Here is a 25,168-nt window from a genome sequence, read left to right on the forward strand (position 1 = left end):
CCAGGGCATTGAAAATGGGTCGTGGATGGTTATTCCAGCATGACAATGACCCAAAACACACTGCCAAGCAACAAAGGAGTGGCTCAAGAAGAAGCACATTAAGGTCCTGGAGAGGCCTAGTCAGTCTCCAGACCTTAATCCCATAGAACATCTGTGGAGGGAGCTGAAGGTTCGAGTTGCCAAACGTCAGCCTCGAAACCTTAATGACTTGGAGAAGATCTGCAAAGAGGAGTGGGACAAAATCCCTCCTGAGATGTGTGCAAACCTGGTGGCCAACTACAAGAAACGTCTGACCTCTGTGATTGCCAACAAGGGTTTTGCCAACAAGTACTAGGTCATGTTTTGCAGAGGGGTCAAATACTTATTTCCCTCATTAAAATGCAAATCAATTTATAACATTTTTGACATGCGTTTTACTGGATTTTTTTGTTGTTCTTCTGTCTCTCACTGTTCAAATAAACCTACCATTACAATTATAGACTGATCATGTCTTTGTCAGTGGGCAAACGTACAAAATCAGCAGGGGATCAAATACTTTTTTCCCTCACTGTATCATATATCCTGATGCCTAGTCACCTTACCCCTATACATACAGTATCTACCCCTACCACTCCAGTAACCCTGGACATTGTAAATATGGTATTGGCACTGACCCTGTACTTTATTTTATAGTACTACGGATATTAATTACTGCATTGTTGGAAAAGTGCTTGCAAGAAAGTCATTTTACTGTACTTGTGCACGCGACAATAAAACTTGAAACTTGAGTCATGTGCCCAGCCTGAGTCCTGAGAGATCTCACAGAGGATTCTGGTCCATTAATGTTGCATGGGGAATCGGATGAGGATAGACAGGGGATTACTATTGTAACTACGGATTTGGAGAAGTGTAGCATCTCTATGCATCATCATTACAGCTATCTCCTTTCACATGTGATCTGTGTTTACAACAACAGAACAAGCAGACAATAAACTCACAATTTACAAACAGGTAATGATGATGGATGTCAAGCAGTCCAAGGTTGAGAGGCATGAGACCATCTGAGTTTGGTGACAGATAGTGTGTGAGTGGCACCCTGAGCTCTGTGAATCCACTGACACCACTGAGTAGAAACAATGCATGATACAGTCCACAGCCAATGGTACAGACCAGAGGTCACCACACACAAGGTATACAACACATAGAGAGGATCACACAAGAGCTTTATCTCAGGTGAGATACCACCCTGATAGCATTGACTTTAGGCATAGTCTATCATGTCCAAGCTCTACCCCCTCTCTCTCCCTCTCCTTCTCCTTCTCTAGCATCATCCACCAGAAAAGACAAGTGCACTAATTAGCAGGGGTCAATATACAGTATTTCTGGAAACTGAACTGGGTCTGAAAAGTGATGAATGGATCATGGTCACTTAAGCCCTCGGAAACAAGCCTTTGTGGTGGGAGGCTGGAACGTAACAGGAGCTACCAACCCTCCATGTCTGTCCTCCACAGCAGAGAATGTGAAGACAGTCTGGTTTCACAAACACTGCTGCTGTCCCCAGTTCATAGATTGAGTTTCTCTGTTGTTTAAGCTACGCTGGACAACCATCAAACACACAATAACTCTGTCAGGCATATGACTTCTATGTTACCTTCAGTTACAAAGGGATACATGGAAAAATGGACAGGCAAATCCATCACTCATTCCACATAGGAATATCATCCTCTTAACCTTACACTGCATCTTTTTAGTTTGAATACTCAAATGTTTAGGTCTAAACATGGTTTGGGTAAAACACTTGTGTGAAGACTGAGAGGATGTTGAAATTATGATTAGAGCACATGGTTTGATGCATACAGTATTTAACACAAACAAAACGGTTAAAAGAAAGACAACAGGCCTATAACTGTGACACTTGTCAGAGCTGTCATGTATGCTTGTGTTCAGGCTACAGTAGTTGTATTTTGGGCCATCAAACTAACAGATGTGCACAGATCAGATGCTTAAGATGAGCTTTGGAAAAAGGTATCTGCCAGACATAAGTATATTATTATATTAAGATGTTTCCATTTCAGCTAGAGTCCTAATAGGCCTAAAAATCAAAATCTAAAATAAATCATTTCAGACAGTTTAGTAGCCTAAATTCCTTTCATGTTAAATACAAAAGTGAACCTACCTTTCGGCTGAAGACATACAGTTAGCCTATCTTCCCTTTAAAGTGGTACCCAACCGCAATTATTTTTTGTGCGTAAATGACAGTGGACACCATGGAAAATGAAACATTAGAATACAGAAACTCAGGTCGTTGTTTCTGTCCCTAACAGCTTTTCTCTGATGTGTGTCTGTCAGGAACCGGGTAGTGTTGTGTTACTGTTTGTTAAAGCAGCAGCTGGCGATGCGCGCAGGGTGGCAGGGATGCTGAAGGACACATGCGGACAGAGCCTGCCATCTTGCGCACAGCGTTATCCACCTGACTCACGTGACCTCAGCCACTCAAAAACCTTTTTTTTGTCTACCAAGAATGAAACAATCAGAAACAGTACTTTTTTAGATAACGATCATGCGAATAATTAGCTAATCCCAAGCATAAACACCATTACAATATTGTTGAGCTCCTATAATGTAGTCTAACAGATGAAGTTCAGAAATTCTAAAATAGACCTACATTTTACGAAAATACATAATAAAACATTTGTAATTCATAGACTAATGCGTTCACCTTTTCCCATATTGCAGTTCATTATCTATACCAAAGGGGGGCACTGATACCCAATGCTGTATTCATGTTCTATTTCGCAAGCGCTAAACGACTGCCCCTCTCGACTCGCCATAGGTTGACATTGCCTCCTCAAACATGGCTGCACACACATTGAAGAAATCAATTTTGTTCTTAGGACGAATAAATTGTCACATTTATGGAGTTAATGTGCGTAACCCGTTAAACAGGGCCACATATGCAACGGCCTTGTCTACCAATAATGCTAGTCAAAATAAAGGTGAGTTTCCATGCAATACAATGCTGTCACGACGTGGAGCTAACTAGCTAGCTAGCGTGGTCCCAATGACTATATGAATCCTGGTCCCAATAATGTCTAAGTTTCATATAGAAAGTTGGAGACCGCATAGCTAGCTGCTAGGATAATTAAAAGTAGGCTGTATCGTGTAAAAGTAGGCTGTATCGTGTTTTTCTGACAATCGATTTCAATTTCAGGCTTTCCTGACAGAGGGAACAGAGGACCTTTCAACCGAAGACCAAGGAGAGAGGTGAGTGGACAACAAGGATTGTTTGTAGTAGATCCAACAGACCCGAGATCCGACCGGTTCCGGGTCCTAAATTCTGACTTTTGTCTTGGTTCTGGGTCGGCTCTGATATAATTGCCAGAGGTCTGGAGTGTGCAAATTAAAATTGATATACCCTCTGGACCCGATTGGACCTTTCCTATGTTGATGTAGTGTTTGTGTGATGAGAACTGCACATTTTGTGCGGATTGCACATTTTGGTCACTAAAAAAGGGAAATGGGGGGGGGGGGGGAATTGCATGCCATCTAACCCTAAATATCAGGGTTCCCGTTAGGAAAATGGCGCCAGACAATGTGACCAGGAATATTTTAATTTACCGGCCATTTGAGAATGTACCGAACCCATATGCATACAACTGTTTATTTCATAACAATCATTTACGACTTGGCAATTTTTTCCATTGTCTTGTTTGGAGTGCTCCTTGTAAGCAATGGTCATGGGTCTGGTTTCTCTGTCTTGTTAATGTTGAGGGAGCGCGCACGCGCCTGAGCATGCGTAGAAGTGGCCTGCTGCGCATAAATGTAATAAAGTTCGCATTTGGGGATGTTTGACTTCTGATTTTCTTAACTCACCACATCCACCACCGATAAACTGAACTTCTCAATCATTGTTTCTTCATCTCACACAATAAGTCAACTAAGGCGAATGATAGCCTAATAGTTCTTCATAGTAGACCTATTTGAAAAATCTTTCCAACAATCTGCCCCTCGATAATCACCAAGCCTTTGTGAAAGAGCAAAATATCATAATCTGATGATCCCATATTTCCAGTGGAATCGTCCTAAAATACTTTTCCCTTGGGCAAAAACAGCTGTCTGTCCCAAGCTCACTGGCCAGAAAACTCTTGCAGAAACCTCTTGAGGGCTAGGAATAGGCTAGTTGATACAATGTTGCAAGTTAGCTAGAGACAGCTTTGGGCTAGATCCAGTTGATTGATTTGATACAATGTTGCTCTTTACTAGGGATAGCTCAAGTCAAGACCAATAAAAAGACAGGCTGTAGAGAGATTAATGTGATTAAAATAACCAGAATTGTCATAAGTATATTTTCTACTGTTCTTATTTAAATAATATAAATAAATAAATAATGATTATTTGTTGGCTTTATATATTTTTACCTGGTTGCCAGTGGAGGTTATTGGCCGTCTGAGTTCTATGCACACATTTAGGCTATTTAGCCTCCAATGATCAGTCTATCAATGTGTCCATATGGCAGAGGCTGGTGCTATCACATTAGTTGAATTTTTACTTTTATATTTGTATCATTTTAATTCAGATTTTTATGACTAAACACGTGACATTGATTTTGAGAAACGATAACATTACTATTGAAATTAAACTGTTCCACGATGTCCATATGAAAATCATAACTGGCACGCAGATCGGTCGAAGTGGTAGGATAAATTGTATGCTTCCCCAAACTTGAAACTCACACGCTTCCTATGAAGTCTTTATAAAATAATTGGCTCAATGTTTCTATGGTTGGATTTTCAAGCAAGGTAAGACATGCCTCATAATGAAGTAAAACATTCCGGTTTGAAAAAATCTCTCATACCCAAAAACGTCTCTGCTGCTGCTACTACCACTTCAATTTTCTGGGATTTCCTGCCCATCTGTGCTGTAAAATTTAATAACTTAATAGCAATAAACGCCAAGAAGCCACCATTACTGAAGCACAAACTGTGCGGGTCACTCTGTACTGGCATACTACTCACAGGGATCCTCTCAGGCTCCCTCACTCTTTGCCCACCACCCTCTTCTTTCCTCACTGCCTCTGCATACAGTGGGGGGAAAAAGTATTTAGTCAGCCACCAATTGTGCAAGTTCTCCCACTTAAATAGATGAGAGGCCTGTAATTTTCATCATAGGTACACGTCAACTATGACAGACAAATTGAGGGGAAAAAAACCATGAATTTATTTGCAAATTATGGTGGAAAATAAGTATTTGGTCACTTACAAACGAGCAAGATTTCTGGCTCTCACAGACCTGTAGCTCCTCTGTCCTCCACTCGTTACCTGTATTAATGGCACCTGTTTGAACTTGTTATCAGTATAAAAGACACCTGTCCACAACCTCAAACAGTCACACTCCAAACTCCACTATGGCCAAGACCAAAGAGCTGTCAAAGGACACCAGAAACAAAATTGTAGACCTGCACCAGGCTGGGAAGACTGAATCGGCAATAGGTAAGCAGCTTGGTTTGAAGAAATCAACTGTGGTAGCAATTATTAGGAAATGGAAGACATACAAGACCACTGATAATCTACCTCGATCTGGGGCTCCACGCAAGATCTCACCCCGTGGGGTCAAAATGATCACAAGAACGGTGAGCAAAAATCCCAGAACCACACGGGGGGACCTAGTGAATGACCTGCAGAGAGCTGGGACCAAAGTAACAAAGCCTACCATCAGTAACACACTACGCCGCCAGGGACTCAAATCCTGCAGTGCCAGACGTGTCCCCCTGCTTAAGCCAGTACATGTCCAGGCCCGTCTGAAGTTTGCTAGAGTGCATTTGGATGATCCAGAAGAGGATTGGGAGAATGTCATATGGTCAGATGAAACCAAAATATAACTTTTTGGTAAAAACTCAACTCGTCGTGTTTGGAGGACAAAGAATGCTGAGTTGCATCCAAAGAACACCATACCTACTGTGAAGCATGGGGGTGGAAACATCATGCTTTGGGGCTGTTTTTCTGCAAAGGGACCAGGACGACTGATCCGTGTAAAGGAAAGAATGAATGGGGCCATGTATCGTGAGATTTTGAGTGAAAACCTCCTTCCATCAGCAAGGGCATTGAAGATGAAACGTGGCTGGGTCTTTCAGCATGACAATGATCCCAAACACACCGCCCGGGCAACGAAGGAGTGCCTTCGTAAGAAGCATTTCAAGGTCCTGGAGTGGCCTAGCCAGTCTCCAGATCTCAACCCCATAGAAAATCTTTGGAGGGAGTTGAAAGTCCGTGTTGCCCAGCGACAGCCCCAAAACATCACTGCTCTAGAGGAGATCTGCATGGAGGAATGGGCCAAAATACCAGCAACAGTGTGTGAAAACCTTGTGAAGACTTACAGAAAATGTTTGACTCACAATGTACTGGAGATCTTCACGGAACTACCCGAGATCCGACGTGGAAAATATGTGAAATACCGACAGTATCCAAAATGTATATTTGAAGAGTTTAGTTCCTAAACAACAAATGCAAATTTCACTCATTTACATTTTATTCTCTTAAGTTATTGTCAGGGGGTCGGTCCCCTTTCATCAAACCGAATGTGTCAAAATATTATTTTGTGACAACTACATGTTCTCTTTATGAAAACTCGCGTGGGATATTGTAGCCTACTTGTTGTGAGAGAGGAGGAAGACTCCGGGGGGGGGGGGGGAATGATAGCCTAGGCTATAAGAAAGTGAGTTTCTGAAACACTGAGTCGTTATTTGCTAATGTGAAGAAACTGAATGAAAGGGAGTACAGGGAATGGGAGAGGCTACAGGGAATGGGAGAGGCTACAGGGAATGAGAGAGGCTACAGGGAATGAGAGAGGCTACAGGGAATGAGAGGCTACAGGGAGTGGGAGAGGCTACAGGGAGTGGGAGAGGCTACAGGGAATGGGAGAGGCTACAGGGAATGGGAGAGGCTACAGGGAATGAGAGAGGCTACAGGGGAATGGGAGAGGCTACAGGGGAATGGGAGAGGCTACAGGGGAATGGGAGAGGCTACAGGGGAATGGGAGAGGCTACAGGGGAATGGGAGAGGCTACAGGGGAATGGGAGAGGCTACAGGGAATGGGAGAGGCTACAGGGAATGGGAGAGGCTACAGGGAATGAGAGAGGCTACAGGGAATGAGAGGCTACAGGGAGTGGGAGAGGCTACAGGGAATGAGAGAGGCTACAGGGAATGGGAGAGTGGGTGCAACTCACTATTCAGGTTTGATGCAATTTTCTACCTTCCATTTATTGATTTTCGTATTTATTATCAATTGTTTAGTCTATTGTTTATTATTATTGTAGGCCTATTTAATCATCTAAACCAGTTCTTTAACCCTTTAGACCCCAGTAGAATTCTAGAATGCTGCTGTAGATTACTAAGAATTTAAGATCATGCTAATTTTCTCACACATTTCGAACAGCTCAAAAACAAATGACAATTACAAGTTAACCTGTTCTTTAATATGACACCACCAGTGGAGGCTGCTGAGGGGAGGACGGCTCATAATAATGGCTGGAACAGAGCAAATGGAATGAATGGCATCAAACACATGGCAATCATGTGTTTGATGCATTTCATACCATTCTGCTCCAGCCATTACCACGAGCCCGTCCTGTGGACACCACATCCATGTCAATAGGAATAACAAATGTTGTCTTCCATTGTGTAAAGACACTCACTATCAAAAAACAATTAACACTCAACACAACAAAAAACCCTAGAGTATTTAATTGTAGTAAATTTGACTAAATTACTTACATAAAAAAATATATATATTATCCAAAATGTGAATGTGAATATTATCCAAAAGTACAATATTCAGAAAGTATTAAAAAACCCACACAAAGTAGGCTATTTGATTGTTACAGAAGTAAGAATTGTTGTAAAAATGCCAACTATTTAGAGACTATTTCAAAATGTAGATAACCTCTCTCAATACAATTTAGTAAAGACCAGGCCTGAAACAAAATGTAGAAATAGTAGCCTACTTTGACAACAATTCAGTGAAAGTATTAGAGACGGATAAAGAGAGAAGATACAAAACAATATTTTAAAAAGTACACAATTTCCCTAGAACTCCAGAGGGCCGAGTGTCTGCGGGTTTTCGCTCCTCCCTTGTACTTACTTGATTGATGAACTAAGGTCACTAATTAGTAATGAACTCCCCACACCTGGTTGTCTAGGGCTTAATTGAAAGGAAAAACCAAAAACCTGCGGACACTAGGCCCTCCATGGAATTAGTTTGACACCCCTGCTTTAGTGTTTGCATTTAGTCTACAACATGTCATGGAACTTCTGGAAGCACGGCCCCATCCTGCAAAGTGGCACAGAACACAGAGCACCCAAAGGAGGTTTCTACACATCTCCCACTCTTTGCCCTGTGTCCAGTCTGGATGCACACCACACACAGTCTCTTGCACCCTTCAAACTTCACCTGCTTTCAAATTAAGAGTTACAACTCGGTCCACACGCCCTGGTGCCACACTCTTGGCTCCCCTCTTCCTGCCACTGTAGCCATATCACAAAGTGAATGCACAAGCTGCCTTCAGGGACCAGCGCCTGCGGTTTCTGGGAAGGGGCCATTGCAAGGTCCCCCACACAATATACGCATTTATGATGGCAATGTTGAGCATCACCCAAACATACTTCCTCAATTTTCTGCCTGTGCGTCCAACATTGTAATTGCGCCTCAGTTGGTCAAGATGGTCAACCTCGCCCATTTTCTTGTTGTAAACCATTACAAGCTCTGGAACAGATAAGTTCCTACCAGTCCAAAACCCCTGCTGCTGTCACTTCAGGCCCAGGCTGTGTGGTACAAGGGTGAATTGAATGGTGGGACTTGGGGCAGACGCACTCCATGGAAACGTAGGCTCCCCCAGTTGTGCTCTCCCTCCTCTTCCACTGCGTGGGCATCTATCCTAAAATGACAGCTAAGCTGTCAAATAACAGGAAACGAGGCAATATATAGCCTATGAATATCTGCACCTAGCAAACATGACAAACCATAACCAAAGCACAACATTTAAACACAAATGTAACCATTTCGGTGGCTAGATAGCTGGTTGTCTGTATGGCTAGCTAGTGAAAGTGACAGCGGAGGTTTACGCTTTGTGAGCGCAGCCAAAATGTACCACTACACACAACTTTTCTTGCATGACAGACTAACTAGCTAGCTATTGCAAACAGCTTTGGCCGTTTCCATATACATTACATCAGTAGAAACGACAAAACAACCAACTAGTTAGTTAACTAGCAATGTTTAGCTGTATATAGTCAGCTATTTCCATGAGACTGAGAGCAATCATTCGTGCCCCACTACTGATGTGCTTGCCTGTACCAACCAATTGAACATGACAGGATTTGCTAATCTGAGAGCTATTCCCCAAGTTTCACAGCATCAAACATTGACAACACCAAACATATATCTGCTGTTTACTTATTTCACTCACCTCGACATCATCGCTTTTCGAAGTGCAAGGACGTGTCCGAATCCATATCACCAACCAACATAGATACAGTGAAAAGTTGTCTGCTTCGGCGCCGTCATTTTGAGTAATGAAGTTGAAAAGTTAAATGACAGCATGCCCAGTTTCCTGTTTCTGGTTGATGACAACAGGTTATTTGCAAGTTAATTTTGCGATATTGACATTGATATTATTGTTAGAAAAACAAGGCTGTTCGCGGCCGCTATAGTCATTTAAAGAAAGGCAGCCGACGGCCGCTATGGGTTCTAAAAATAGCCTATGCAAAAAGTATTTTGTTTCATTTTAAGACATTTTCATTGTCTAAATTAAGTTCAGTTTTTTTAAATTTTGTGCTCCATATTTAGTTTAAGGTTAAAAGTAGCCCTGTTGTAAAGGAAATAGCAATAGTATTGCTGTCATTTGTTGGGTAGGCCTATGGTAGGCAATCGCCTTTGTTGGTAATGGCTGCAATATAAGCCTGTTCAAAACCTTTTTGAAGGTTTCATTCAAGTTTTGAATATGCTCCACATCGAAACACAAATATTTGTTTTCTTTGTTATAGACAGTTTTTAAGGACACGTAACTGTGGATAATTTGGCCAATATCGCTTTTTTATTGAAGGCGCTGGCAGCGCGCAGTTGGTTTCTTTCTCTCTCACTTTCTACTCTCGGATCTGAACGGGTCTCTCGGATCCGAACCAGCACAGGTCTGTTTTCCAGGGATCATCCATTCACCTACTCTGCGTCTCACAAAGACACGGCGGTTGGAACCAAAAATCTCACATTTCCACCGGTCTAACTTATCCTCTGCAGCAGGGGTAACTCTGGGTCTTCCTTTCCTGTGGCAGTCCTCATGAGAGCCAGTTTCATCATAGTGCTTGATGGTTTCTGTGACTGCAAATTTTCCACATTGACCTTCATGTCTTAAAGTAATGGTGGACTGTCGTTTCTCTTTGCTTATTTGAGCTGTTCTTGCCATAATATGGACTTGGTCTTTTACCAAATAGGGCTATCTTCTGTATACCACCCCTACCTTGTCACAACACAACTGATTGGCTGAAACTCATTAAGAAGGAAAGAAATTCCACAAATTAACTTTTTAACAAGGCACACCTGTTAATTGAAATGAATTCCAGGTGACTACCTCATGAAGCTGGTTGAGAGAATGCCAAGCGTGCGCAAAGCTGTCATCAAGGCAAAAGGTGGCTACTTTTTTTGAAGAATCTCAAATATAAAATATATTTTAATTTGTTTAACACTTTTTTGGTTACTACATGATTCCATATGTGTTATTTCATAGTTTAGAAAATTACAATGTAGAAAATAGTAAAAATAAAGAAAAACCCTGGAAGGAGTAGGTGTGTCCAAACCTTTGACTGGTACTGTACATTGGCAACAGAAATGTTTATTTTTCATTGGACAACATTTAGCAAATTACATCAAGATATTTCACATCAGCACTAGGTGGCCAATAGCAGCAACCAACTAGTATAAGTTTCAAATGTGGTAAATGCACTTATACCCATAGCACCTCTAATCCATTAAACATTAAGTCCTTACGTTGTTTTGCTGGAATATGACTCTGGATGTAAACTGCAACTCCACCCCCATATCTATTTATGTCCCTCCTGAACAATTTGTATCCATGTATAGAGATCTCATCACCCTCAAATAAGAGTCCAAGTGAGTCTCTGATATTGCCAACACATGAATATGTGGTCTTTGTGGTTGAATCTGTGATTGAAAATTCACTGTTCAACTGAGGGACCTTATAGATAATTGTATGTGTGGGGTACAGAGATGAGGTAGTCATTCAAAAATTATGTTAAACACTATTATTGCAGTCCATGCAACTTATGTGACTTGTTAAGCACATTTTTACTCCTGAACTTATTTAGGCTTGTCGTAAGAAAGGGGCTGAATTACATTTTAGCTTTACATTTTTTATTAATTTGTAAAAAATTTGAAAAACATAATTCCACTGACATTATGGGGTATTGTGTATAGGCCAGTGACCCAAAAATCTCAATTTAATCCATTTTAATTTCAGGCTGTAACGCAACAAAATGTTGAAAAAGTCAAGGGGTGTGAATACTTTCTGAAGGCACTGTATGTAGGCCAACATGGCTCCTACAGCACATTATGGTCCCTGGAGAGAGAGGGGCATGTCATGAAATCAGCCCACATTCTTTACTATTAAAAAATAAGTAATGAGGATTGTATCAAGTTTATTCCAAGCTGTATATTGACAGAAATAAATATATAGTTTGAAGTTGACCCACATACTGTCTCCTTTCCATCTGTTCCCTGTCTCCATGGTGTGTGTCAGGCGGGTGACCCCAGGACAGACAGGATGGCTGTAGACCAGGACTGGACTGCAGTGTACCCGACCGCTACCCCCTTCAGACAGGGCTCTGTGCCACTGCCTGTCCGCATGGGCTTCCCAGTGAAGAGAGGGGTACCTCCAGAGAAGAAGGGCAACCTGGAGCTCATCAAGGTCAGAAGTCTTGAGCTCCAACTTGGCATGATATCAGAGCTTTTGATGTCAGCATTATTTGGCAATGGGAGGGAAATAATGTGTACCATTAAAGCTGTATATTGTATTGTGCTGTCAGATCATACTGGTTCCACATACTTTACTTGTACAGCAGTATTTTTCTGTTCTGTGCATTGTAGCTAATTCAGGCGTTTATCAAAACTCTTGTCTCTTTCAGATTCCAAACTTTTTGCATTTAACTCCAGCAGCCATAAAGAAACACTGTGAAGCTCTGAAACGTAAGTCACAATTACTTATTGAGTCACACCAATGTTACTGTAGCAATAGTATTTAATTGTATTTCTGTTTCTCCTTTCCCTGAAGCGTTCTGCACAGAGTGGCCCTCTGCCCTGGACACAGATGCTAAATGTGATGAGCACTTCCCTGTCAAAGTAGAGAGCAAGGACTATGTGTCTGCCGGCACCTCCCTCAGAAACCCATCTGCCCGCATAGTCAACCTCAGCGTAAGTTTCTATCTGCCTGTGTTGTAGGCCTATATGGTCTGGGACTCAGGAGGTTTAGCATACAGATTAAAATACTAATAGTTAAATTAGACTCTGACCTGTATTTTACCCTCTACCAAATGCATAGAAAGTGCACGGTTTTCCTCTTTTGTATAGAAGGGATCTAGAGATTCACTAAACTAAGCTCTCAGCTTATGTCTGGCTGACCTTTCAATAAAGGTCTCCATTGTCCGCATCTATGCTCTTAAACCTATGAAATGCTGCTCTAACATACTTGCCGCAAATGGAGAACCTAAAAACAAAAATGCTTAGGGGAGAGTGGGGTAAGTTGACCCAAAGGGTAAATTGCGGAACCCTTGTTTCTAGGAAACCATACACAAAATTAATTATTTGACCAAATATTTATGAAGAGTTAATTCCATGGAGTCTGAAGGAGGAAACAATTAAATAATTCCGTATTTCTTCTCAAATAAGTAGAAATGTAGTAAAACTGATAAGATAAGATAACTGCAGACAAACGCTTCTTGTAGCCATCAATGAGCTTGCTGCACCCTTCTACTGACAATTTGGCCCACTTTTTAGCAGCAAACTGCTCTAATTCTTCCATATTTGAGGGGTGCCCTCCACCAACTGCTGTTTTAAGATCTCGCCATTGGTTTTGGATGTGATTCAGATCTGGACTCTTCGCTGGCCACTCCAGAACAGTCCAGCATCTCTTCTTAACCATTCCTAGGTGCACTTTGATGTGATTGGGGTCGTTGTCCTGCTGGAAGACCCATAACCTTCAATGGAGACCCAGTTTTTGGACACTGTGTTGAACATTGGAATACAAATCACGTGATCATCTGCTGATTTCAAGATGCCTTGCACACTTCCAAGGCCCCCAGTACCAGAGGCAGCAAAGCAACCCCACAGCATTATCGAACATCCGCCATCTTTGATTGGAGGGTGTTATTTTTTATTCAAGCCTTAATTTGGTCGTCAGTAAACACAGCGCTGATATGCATTGACAAAGAGCTCTAATTTTGTTTAATTGGTCCACAGAACATTTTCCTCAGGATTTAGGCTTGTTTAGGTGGGCTTTTGAGAAGATCAATCAGGCTTTCTTGTCTCCTTCAGCAGTGGGGTCTTCCTATGTTTACCAACGACCAAATGAAGCGTTCAAAGAAAAGAACACCCTCCCTACAATCAATTATGGGGGAGATTCGATAATGCTGTGGGATTGCTTTGCTACCTCTAGTACTGTGTGCAAGACATCATGAAATCAGCAGATTATCAAGGTGTTTTAGAGTGCAATGTTCAACCCAGTGTCCAAAAATGTTGTATCTGTTGAAGGTTGTGGGTTTTCCAGTAGGACAAAAAACACACACATAAAAAGCACCCAGGAATGGTTCAAGAAGAAACGCTGGACTGTTAGTGGCCAGTGAGGAGTCCAGATCTGAATCACATCCATAACCTATGGCGTGAGCTGAAAACAGCAGAAGGTGGAGGGCACCCCTAAAACATTGAAGATATAGAAGCGTTTGCTGCTGAAGAATGAGTCAAATTGCCAGTAGAAAGGTGCAGCAAGCTCATTGATGGCTACAATAAGCATTTGTTGGCAGCTAGCTTGGTCAAAGTTTATAAGCTTCAAAACGAGGTCCTAAACCTAGCATGAAAGTGCATTCTTGTAGCTGTGTGGGCTAATATATTCAAAATGTTTAAATTGAAGTGTTTTTTCCCAGGCGTAATGCAAGACATTATGGCTGGGATATGAGGTAACAACAGGCCTGGCCTATGTTAAGTGTTTTTTTTTAAAAGTACAAAATGTTTGTTAGGTGTTAAGCCTGTGTTTAAACTCAGTTTACTGAATGACAAGCAGATATGATTCATGCTGCAGAAAACATTATTTCCCCTTCCAGCTGTGACAGCTGCAGTTTTTGGAATCATTTAAAGTATATTTTAAGATTAAGTGACTTACCGCTGCAGAGTTTCAACATTTAGTGTGGCATGGTGCTTATTATTTCAGATGTCATGAGTCATAAGTAGGGATGGATGGTTGCATCTATTGTTTTTGTATGTTAAAAGGGCATTAAGGGTTTCATTTGAAGCAACTTAGGCAAATCAAATAAGCTTCAGTATTATAATGTCAGATTGTGTTTCTGTCGACTCAGCTGAAGCTCTCCAGTCTGAATTTGGATGACCATGCCAGGAAGAAGATGGTTAAACTGGTAGGAGGAGAGAGGTACTGCAAGGACACGGACACACTCGCCATCACCACTGACAGGTAAGCAGCACCCCCTGTTGTTCAATGTACTATTACAAATATCTACTAATTCCTCTTCATTAAAAGAGGCTAAATAAATAAGTTATTGGTCCTTCACTATTGTCATTGCTTTACAGTGATGTCTTTTGATGGAGAGGTTTTATTTCAACTCGCCCGGTACTTTCTGATCAATGTTTATTTTGTGTTTTTTTTTTCAACTTTGCCCTGCCAGCTGCCCTGTGAGACAGCAGAATTATGACTATGCCATGTACCTCCTGACTGTCCTCTATCACGAGTCTTGGGTAAGTGTCTTGCTAGTCCAGGGCCGCGTTCAGATGTACAATTGATCCTCTCTATTCATGACATGTCTATCTGCTACGTTCAGTACGTTGCATCTTCCTAAACGTGACCCTGGTCAGTGCCAAAGAGCTTGAGTAGACATGATCTTCCACCTAACCTCACCACCCAGCCAATAGGTGGACAATGAGTAGACAGATGGTCAGGCAGCCAAGTCCTTCAATATCCAGAGCATCAGAGACCCATGATGGACTAGGAAAGAGATACCTGATACCTTAAGCCGTCCTTAGAGGTAAAGGGCTTGCATATACATAAGGGCTTTTAAGTAGAAAGAGCACTACAGGCTTTTCTGTTGCCTTTCAACCAAGTCATGAATATTTCAGGAGTTCACTATTCACAAGTACTGCCCCTCCCCGCCAACCCGCGTGCAGTGGTGGAAAAAGTACCCAATTGTCATACTTGAGTAAAAGTATAGATACCTTAATAGAAAGTAAAAGTGAAAGTCACCCAGTAAAAAAACGACTTGAGTAAAAGTCTAAAAGTATTCGGTTCTAAATATACTTAAGTATCAAAAGTAAATGTAATTGCTCAAATATACTTAGGTATCAAAAGTAAAAGTATAAATCATTTCAAATTCCTTATATTAAGCAAAGCAGTGAGTCTGCCAGATCAGAGGCAGCAGGGATGACCATGTGTTCTCTTTAAGTCCTGTCCTGCTAAGCATTCAAAATGTAGCGAGTACTTTTGGGTGTCAGGTAAAATGTATGGAGTAGAAAGTACATTTTCTTTAGGAATGTAGTGAAGTAAAAGTAGTCAAAAATATAAATGGTAAATTACAGATACCCCAAAAAACTACTTAAGTAGTACTTTAAAGTATTTTGACTTAAGTACTTTACACCACTGCCCCCGTGTCCTCTGAGTCCTGCTGAGACACTCGTGTGGCTTTTCCATGACCAATGCTCTTCCTCTCTCTGTCTGTTTTCATTGACAACTACCAAGACCATGCCAATCTACAGTAGCTAGCACCAATGGACTTGATACCTTTCTCTACCCTTGGTGTGAAAGAGAAAGCCTGTTAGGGAGCTATGAGTGGTGAATAGGCAGAAGGATGGCATACAGCGGCATTGTCCCACTGGCATTTCCCCTCTAAACAGGAGAAAACAGACACCAGAATAAGATGCTGACCCCGCCACTTATTCACAGTACGCCAAATCCAACCAACACCACACACCTGAGAAATCCACCACCAGGGTCACCAGCACAGGCTGCTTTCACATGAGAGTACAGCCATAAGGGAATTAATGGCTCTCCCTGTTGTGCCTTTGGGAGGTCTCTCGCCAAGGCAGCAGGGTTTAGCTGGTAAAAAGCCTTGGCTTTCTGTCTCTCTAAGAAATGGCGTCAGAGCCGGGAAGCGGAACACTGTCCGCTGCCCTTTACACGCACAATGGAAGGCACAGTGCAGCCCGCAGGTTGGTGGAAGCTGGGAGGGGGAACCCATACACCGGTAGTAACGCTAGCCCACAAAGAGGCCAATTGTTAGCTGCCGCTGAGGTGATTCTATCTCTTCACTCAGTGAGAAGGACTCTCGACTTTCTGGACCTGTTGCTAATTCCGCTGTGGGCTGTTGATCCAGGCCAGTGCTCTACTGGGACGGACCACAGTCATCCACCTCACCATAGCAGGAAGTCTACAGTACTGTACCGTACTTTACCATCTCGCCCGCTGGGCGCTAGAGGCACTTCAATCCCCAAGTGACTATCTAATATGTCTATTCCTTATCTGAGCGCTCCAGTACTCTCAGTGCCCCATTCCAGTAATAACCCACAAATGTCCTCCTCTGTAACTTTGAAAACAGGTGGCTGTTGGTCTGTCAACATCACCCTCTTTTCATTCACTGGGCCACACCCGGTGGAGACAAAAGCAATGGGAGATATGGAGTCTGTCTGTCAGACCAATGGTCAACCACCTGACCTGTTATAGCTATATACACTGAGTATACCAAATATTAGGAACACCTTCCTAATATTGAGTTGCACCCCCCCATTTAATTTAGTTAGTGGCCATTTGCCTTAATTGGATTAAAAAAAAATATGAAAAATATGCATTCTTTTTTTCTGGTGTATTTGCACCATTATATCCAGGTATGGATCAAATAGAGAAAACACTATTGAAAGTATGATGGCCATGTCCATGGACTCTTAGTGTTGAAAGTGTTCCACAGGTATGCTGGCCCATGTTGACGCCAATGCTTCCCACAGTTGTCAAGTTGGCTGGATGTCCTTTGGGTGGTGGACCATTCTTGATACACACGGGAAACTGTTTAGCGGGAAAAACAGAGCGGCGTTGCAGTTCTTGACACAAACCAGTGCGCCTGGCACCTACTATCATAACCCGTTCAAAGGCACTTAAATCTTTTCTCTTGCCCATTCACCCTCTGAATGGCACACATACACAATCCATGTCTCAAGGCTTAAAAATCCTTCTTGAATTCCCGAGTGGCGCAGTGGTCTAAGGCACGGCATCGCAGTGTTAGCTGTGCCACTAGAGATCCTGGTTCGAATCCAGGCTCTGTCGTAGCCGGCCGCGACCGGGAGACCCATGGGGCGGCGCACAATTGGCCTAGCGTCGTCCAGGGTAGGGGAGGGAATGGCCGGCAGGGATGTAGCTCAGTTGGTAGAGCATGGCGTTTGCAACGCCAGGGTTGTGGGTTTGATTCCCACGGGGGGCCAGTATGAAAAATACAAAAAATAATGTATGCACTCACTAACTGTAAGTCGCTCTGGATAAGAGCGTCTGCTAAATGACTAAAATGTAAATGTAAACCTGTCTCCTCCCCTTCATCTACACTGATTTGAAGTGGATTTAAAAAGTGACATCAATAAGGGATCATACCTTTCACCTTGATTCACCTGGTCAGTCTGTCATGGAAAGCGTTTAGTATACTCAGTGTAGTTTGATTTGAATTTACAATCAGATGGCTAGATTCTGAATAATACTAGAGTACAGAATCAGTGTGATTTTAAAGGAACTGCATTACCTTAGCGGACCCTATTTGGCCCAGTGAAGATACTGTAGTGGTGTAATAATCCTGACAGTCAGGCTGAGGACAGGAGAGATTATCTCTTCCCCAGCCATCCCCACCCCACCCCACCTCCCTGTCCGCTGGAGGGGTTGGCCTCCAGCCAGCCTTGATATTGGGGACCATATAGACGTAGTGAGGTCCATTAACCCCAAACACCTGGGCTGCAGGAGAGCCTGTGGCGGCCCCTGCTTTAAGCTCCCACACAATGGGCCTATTGTCCTCTGGGGAATGTGATGGGAGGGAGACCGGCTGTGGTGGAGGGACTCAGCACCACGTCTGGAGAAACACTATCTCTGTGAGAGGACAGGAGAGGAGAGCACCACAGAGGGATGAGGGGGCGACCAAGGCACTCAAGGGGTTCCACACACTGCTCTGTCCCCAAACCCACAATGACCATTGTTATGTTTGGAGGAAAAAGGGGGTTGCTTGCAAGCGAAGAACACCATCCCAACCGTGAAGCACGGGGGTGGGAGCTTCAAGTTCCTTGGAGAGCTTCAAGTTCCTTGGTGTCCACATCACCAACAAACTATCATGGTCCAAACACACCAAGACAGTCGTGAAGAGGGCATGACAAAGCCTATTCCCCCTCAGGAGACTGAAAAGATTTGGCATGGGTCCTCAGATCCTCAAAAGATTCTACAGCTGCACCATCGAGAGCATCCTGACTGGTTGCATCACCGCCTGGTATGGCAACTGCTTGGCCTCCGACCGCAAGGCACTACAGAGGGTAGTGCGTACGGCCCAGTACATCACTGGGGCCAAGCTTCCTGCCATCCAGGACCTCTATACCAGGCGGTGTCAGAGGAAGGCCCTCAAAATTGTCAAAGACTCCAGCCACCCTAGTCATCGACTGTTCTCTCTGCTACCGCACGGCAAGCGGTACCGGAGTGCCAAGTCTAGGTCCAAAAGACTTCTCAACAGCTTCTACCCCCAAGCCATAAGACTCCTGAACAGCTAATCATGGCTACCCGGACTATTTGCACTGCCCCCCAACCCCATCTTTTTACGCTGCTGCTACTCTGTTAATTATTTATGCAGTCACTTTAACTCTACCCACATGTACATATTACTTCAACTACCTCAACTAGCCGGTGCCCCTGCAAATTGACTGCACCGGTACCCCCCTGTATATATAGCCTCCCTACTGTTATTTTATTTTACTTCTGCTCTTTTTTTCTCAACACTTTTTTGTTGTTTTATTCTACTTTTTTATTAAAAATAAATGCACTGTTGGTTATGGGCTGTAAGTAAGCATTTCACTGTAATGTCTGCACCTGTTGTATTCGGCGCATGTAGCCAATACAATTTGATTTGATTTGATCATGCTGTGGGGGTGCTTTGCTGCAGGAGGGACTGGTGCACTTCACAAAATAGATAGCATCATGAGGAAGGAAAATTATGTGGATATATTGAAGCAACATCTCAAGACATCAGTCAGGAAGTTAAAGCTTGGTCGCAAATGGGTCTTCCAAATGGACAATGACCCCAAGCGTACTTCCAAAGTTGTGGCAAAATGGCTTAAGGACAACGAAGTCAAGGTATTGGAGTGGCCATCACAAAGCCCTGACCTCAATCCTATAGACAATTTGTGGGAAGAAAAGGTGTGTGCGAGCAAGGAGGCCTACAAACCTGACTAAGTTACACCAGCTCTGTCAGGAGGAATGGGCCAGAATTCACCCAACTTATTGTGGGAAGCTTGTGGAAGGCTACCCGTAACGTTTGACCCAAGTTAAACAATTTAAAGGCAATGCTACCAAATGCTAATTGAGTGTATGTACACTTCTGACCCACTGGGAATGTGATTAAAGAAATAAAAGCTGAAATAAATAACTACTATTATTCTGACATTTCACATTCTTAAAATAAAGTGGTGATCCTTACTGACCTAATACAGGGAATTTTTACTAGGATTAAATGTCAGGAATTGTGAAAAATTGAGTTTAAATGTATTTGGCTAAGGTGTATGTAAACTTCCGACTTCAACTGTACATAAGTATTCAGACCCTTTGCTATGAGACTTGAAATTGAGCTCAGGTGCATCCTGTTTCCATTGATCATCCTTGATGTTTCTACAAATTGATTGGAGTCCACCTGTGGTAAATTCAACTGATTTGGACATGATTTGGAAAGGCACACACCTGTCTATAAAAGGTCCCACAGTTGACAGTGCATATCAGAGCAAAGACCAAGCCATGAGGTCGAAGGAATTGTCCGTTGAGCTCCGAAACAGGATTGTGTTGAGGCACAGATCTGGTGAAGGGTACCAAAACATTTCTGCAGCATTGAAGGTACCCAAGAACACAGTGGCCTCCATCATTCTTAAATGGAAGAGGTTTGGAACCACCAAGACTCTTCCTACAGCTGGCCACCTGGCCAAATTGAGCAATCGGGGGAGAAGGGCCTTGGTCAGGGAGGTGACCAAGAGTTCCTCTGTGAAGATGGGAGAACCTTCCAGAAGGACAACCATCTCTGCAGCACTCCACCAATCAGGCCTTTATGGTAGAGTGGCCAGATGGAAGCCACTCGTCAGTAAAAGGCACATGACAGCCCGCTTGGAGTTTGCCAAAAGGCACCTAAAGGACTCTGACCATGAGAAACAAGATTCTCTGGTCTGTGAAACCAAGATTGAACTCTTTGGCCTGAATGCCAAGCGTCACGTCTGGAGGAATCCTGGCACCATCCCTACGGTGAAGCATGGTGGTGGCAGCATCATGCTGTGGGGATGTTTTTCAGCGGCAGGGACTGGGAGACTAGTCAGGAATGAGGGAAAGATGAACGGAGCAAAGTACAGAGAGATCCTTGATGAAAACCTGCTCCAGAGCACTCAGGAACTCAGACTGGGGCGAAGGTTCACCTTCCAACAGGACAACGACACTAAGCACACAGCCAAGACAACGCAGGAGTGGCTTCAGGACAAGTCTCTGAATGTCCTTGAGTGACCCAGCCAGAGCCCGGACTTGAACCCGATCTAACATCTCTGGAGAGACCTGAAAATAGCTGTGCACCGACGCTCCCCATCCAATCTGCAGAGAAGAATGGGAGAAACTCCCCAAATACAGGTGTGCCCAGCTTGTAGCGTCATACCCAAAAAGAATCGAGGCTGTAATCACTGCCAAAGGTGCTTCAACAAAGTACAGAGTAAAGGGTCTGAATATTTATGCAAATGAGTTACTTATTTCGCAACAAAGCCTCCTTCACTCATGCTGCCAAACATGCCCTCGTAAAACTGACTATCCTACCGATCCTTGACTTCGGCGATGTCATTTACAAAATAGCCTCCAACACTCTACTCAGCAAATTGGATGTAGTCTATCACAGTGCCATCCGTTTTGTCTCCAAAGCCCCATACACTACCCACCACTGTGACCTGTACGCTCTTGTTGGCTTGTCCTCACTACATGTTCGTCGTCAAACCCACTGGCTCCAGGCCATCTATAAATCACTGCAAGGAAATCCCCGCCTTATCTTAGCTCATTGGTCACCATAGCAACACCACCCGTAGTATGCGCTCCAGCAGGTATATCTCACTGGTCATCCCCAAAGCCAACACCTCCTTTGGCCGCCATTCCTTCCAGTTCTCTGATGCCAATGACTGGAACGAATTGCAAAAATCTCTGAAGCTGGACTCTTATCTCCCTCACTAACTTTAGGCGTCAGTTGTCAGAGCACCTTACCGATCACTGCACCTGTACACAGCCCATCTGAAATTAGCCCACCCAACTACCTCATCCCTATATTGTTATTTATTTTGCTAATTTGCACCCCAGTATCTCTATTTGCACATAATCTCTTGCACATCTATCATTCCAGTATTAATTCTAATTGTAATTATTTTGCACTATAGCCTATTTATTGCCTTACCTCCATAACTTGCTACATTTGCACACACTGTATATATATTTTCTGTTGTATTTTTGACTTTATGTTTTGTTTACCCCATATCTAACTCTGTGTTGTTGTTTTTATCGCACTGCTTCGCTTTATCTTGGCCAGGTCGCAGTTGTAAATGAGAACTTGTTCTCAACTGGCTTACCTGGTTAAATAAAGGTGAAATAGAAAATAAAAAATTTAAAAAAACTTGATATGGAATAGAATTCCATGTAGTCATGGCTCTATGTAGTACTGTGCGCCTCCCATAGTCTGTTCTGGGCTTGGGGACTGTGAAGCGACCTCTGGTGGCATGTCTTGTGGGGTATGCATGGGTGCATTCAACATTTCAATACCAATTTCAAATACAAGTAGTGATGAAGTCAATCTCTCCACCACTTTGAGCCAGGAGAGATTGACATGCATATCATTAATGTTAGCTCTCTGTGTACATCCATGGGCCAGCTGTGCTGTGTGTAGATTGATGAGGGGAAAAATACTAACGTAAAAAAATGTCAAGGGGTCTGAATACTTTCACTGTAGCTAACAATGTTGTGCTGTTCCACTTACTCTTTCTAGAAAATTGAGGCATGGGAGTCAGGCAAGACTGTGGCAGACATGGAGGAGTACAGCTGGGAGGACAGCCCCTCTCAGAAGAACGCCTTGTCCACGTTGGTCCGCATGCGGGTAGCAGAGGAGGGAGAGGGAGAGGCGGTGAGGGAGGAGCTGCTGGGGAGGCCGGAGGTGCAGGAGTACAGGGACTCTGTGACCAGACTGAAGAACGAGGGAGAGAGCGAGAGCAGCATGCGCCAGTACAGAGAAGCTGTGCAGAAACTGCTCAACCTCTAATATGCCCTCCTCTTCTATAGATGCAGATACACACACACACATAGGAGAGGTAGCAAGAGCAGTTATCACTTCAGGTCCAATCATGGGACAGTGTAGTCATCAATACAAAGCAAAGACCAGAACTCAACTGCTACACCCTTGTGGTGACCAGTTCAATGTCTAGAGACAAACCTATCATCTGATCTCACCACACACAGCATGTGATGCCTGTAACTGTCTTTTGTGAAATATTTATTGACAAATAAATGGACCTCTGTTATATTTCTGTAATACAGTTGTCCAATACTAGTTACGCTAAACTGATAGCCTGAAGCAAAAATGTATCCCTTGCATTGTAAATAAAAAGTTCTGAAATTTGGGCTAAGTTCTTACTGTTATTTAAAGAAGTGCTTTTTACATCACTGGACAGTGGACACAAATGTTTACTGTATTACCCACCCCCATCACCTCCCCTCTTTGGCCCAGGGGGACGAAGAGAAGCACCTTACTGAAGACACATTCAGGTGATGGGCCCATATAAAAATAAAACACCAAACCCTTCAAAAGAGTTCCTGCTCTGGTCCATGTGGTTCTGGGTCAGGTGAAACTCGATGCGCAGGAGAGATGTTCTGGAGGAGAGAGGAGTGGTGGCAAGATGGGTCCAAGCCTAAGTTACACCTCGACTCGCATACACCACAGTCCATTTAGCAGCTTACTGCCTCAGAACAAAACTTGGCTTGTTGCACAGCTTTTCTTGCTTGGAAGCCCCCATCAATGCACTTAAAGCAGAGCAGACACTGCACAGTCCATGGAGTTTGGCATCAACAGCTGTTTGATTTCGTTTGACCGCTTCAAAATGTAGGTCTGCCAAAAGGACGTACAGTATCTTTCTTTAGGCAAATGACCTACAAATGCATCAACAGTTACTGTAAGTCTCAAGCCATTACCTCAATGGTAACCACAATCCTCACAGCAACTTTGGTCTTACAGTTTTGCCATGTACTTCAATTAATTATCTGTACTAGGTCTACAGAATATAAAATGGCTCTATGCAGCTCATCTCTCCAAAACCACTCAAATATAGCTATACATAAGTAAGATGATACTGAACATGTCAGAATGGAAGAAAAAAAACAGCTGCATTTTTTACTATTTACACCAGTGATGGTCCCAATCTCTGCTTTTCAGGTTCAGTGGTTTTTCCAGACTATACATACACAGATAAAGATTTTGTTTGGAGGGGGGAAAACAACATTCGCAGGTCAGTGGCAGTGGTTCCCTTTGCTTAATTCATGATTGTTTCTGATGTAAACATTAGTTCTCTAGTGGAATAGCATTACTTTACTTTTCAATGTGCAGTTCCTTGTAAAAGCTTTCTTAGTCCCTGTTGTTGAACCCCATGGTTACCTCACGAGCTCTCCCTGACAATGGCATACTTAATGAGGCGCATGGACCCCCCCTTCCCCCTCCAGGTGGTCCTGTACCGCCCCTTCCTCTTCCTCCGACCCCTCCAGCTCACCACCAGCAGCACGGAGCAGCAGCAGCTCAGCAGCACCGTGACGACCGTCACCGCGGCAACCAACAGGGTGTGGGCCGCCACGTGCCACCCTGGGCCCAAATCACCGGGTGAGGGGGACTCCACCTCGCCCTGACTACCCTGTCCATCTTCTCCCCCTGCGGCCGCTGTGTGGTTCCTGCCCACGTAGCCCTTGGTGTCGTTGGGGTCCTGCTTGTTACTGCCATCCATATTGGCTGCAGGAGCCAGGAAGGTCGGGGGGCTGGTGGGACTGGTGATGGTGGCCACCCTGGCTGTGGATGTGGGCTGCTTGGTAGGTGTGGGGGGCTGTGGGGTGGTGGTGGATTCTCTGTGGGTTGATGGATAGGCAGGGATGGTCTGGGCGGTGTATGGGGCAGGGGCAGTCGTGGTGGGGGTCGGGGGAGTGGTGGTGGGGGTCGGGGGAGTGGTGGTGGTGGTGGGGGTCGGGGGAGTGGTGGTGTGGGCCTGGGTCCCCAGGGTGGGCATTATGGTGGAGGAGGGGGTGGATGTGATGGGGGAATAAGTATTGCCCTGAGTAGAGCTCTGGGGTGCAGTGGTGGTGGTGGGGATCCTGGCAGTAGGGGCTATGGTTAGAGGCTGGACGGGTGGCCGGTTGAACTGGCGCTTGTCTGAGGCTAGGGGCTCTGAGGCATTGACTCTGGTGTAGAGGTGGGGTAACACCCGCACATTGGAGGTGAAGTACTTTCCAAACACCAACAGGTCTGGATCCACACCTGTGTGAGACCAAGACAACCAACCCCACAGTAAAACGTTGTCAGAGTAGCAAGTATTTAATCATTTCACTGAAGCCTATACCATCTCAATCACTCAATATAAGCTATAACAGTTTATAAAGGGT

The 25,168-nt window shown here is 43.8% G+C and overlaps 1 protein-coding gene across 2 annotated transcripts in view; it reads left to right on the plus strand.

Annotated features, from left to right (window-relative positions):
- Positions 1-2,798: 2,798 nt before the first annotated feature.
- Positions 2,799-25,168, plus strand: part of LOC121531729 (28S ribosomal protein S35, mitochondrial) — a 35,021-nt gene continuing 12,651 nt past the window's right edge. Inside the window, exons 1-8 of one of the 2 annotated variants that reach the window (XM_041837134.1) lie at positions 2,799-2,975; positions 3,191-3,243; positions 11,783-11,950; positions 12,168-12,228; positions 12,314-12,453; positions 14,607-14,719; positions 14,931-15,000; positions 22,524-22,833. In XM_041837134.1, coding sequence (XP_041693068.1) covers positions 2,834-2,975; positions 3,191-3,243; positions 11,783-11,950; positions 12,168-12,228; positions 12,314-12,453; positions 14,607-14,719; positions 14,931-15,000; positions 22,524-22,793 — 1,017 coding nt within the window. In that variant the 5' untranslated portion in view covers positions 2,799-2,833 and the 3' untranslated portion in view covers positions 22,794-22,833. Of the gene's footprint in view, positions 2,976-3,190; positions 3,244-11,782; positions 11,951-12,167; positions 12,229-12,313; positions 12,454-14,606; positions 14,720-14,930; positions 15,001-22,523; positions 23,153-25,168 lie in introns of those variants that run through there. The other variant, XM_041837133.1, reaches the window with a different exon arrangement.

This window comes from Coregonus clupeaformis, chromosome 19, assembly GCF_020615455.1.
Source record: "Coregonus clupeaformis isolate EN_2021a chromosome 19, ASM2061545v1, whole genome shotgun sequence".
In the NCBI taxonomy this organism is placed as follows: domain Eukaryota; kingdom Metazoa; phylum Chordata; class Actinopteri; order Salmoniformes; family Salmonidae; genus Coregonus; species Coregonus clupeaformis.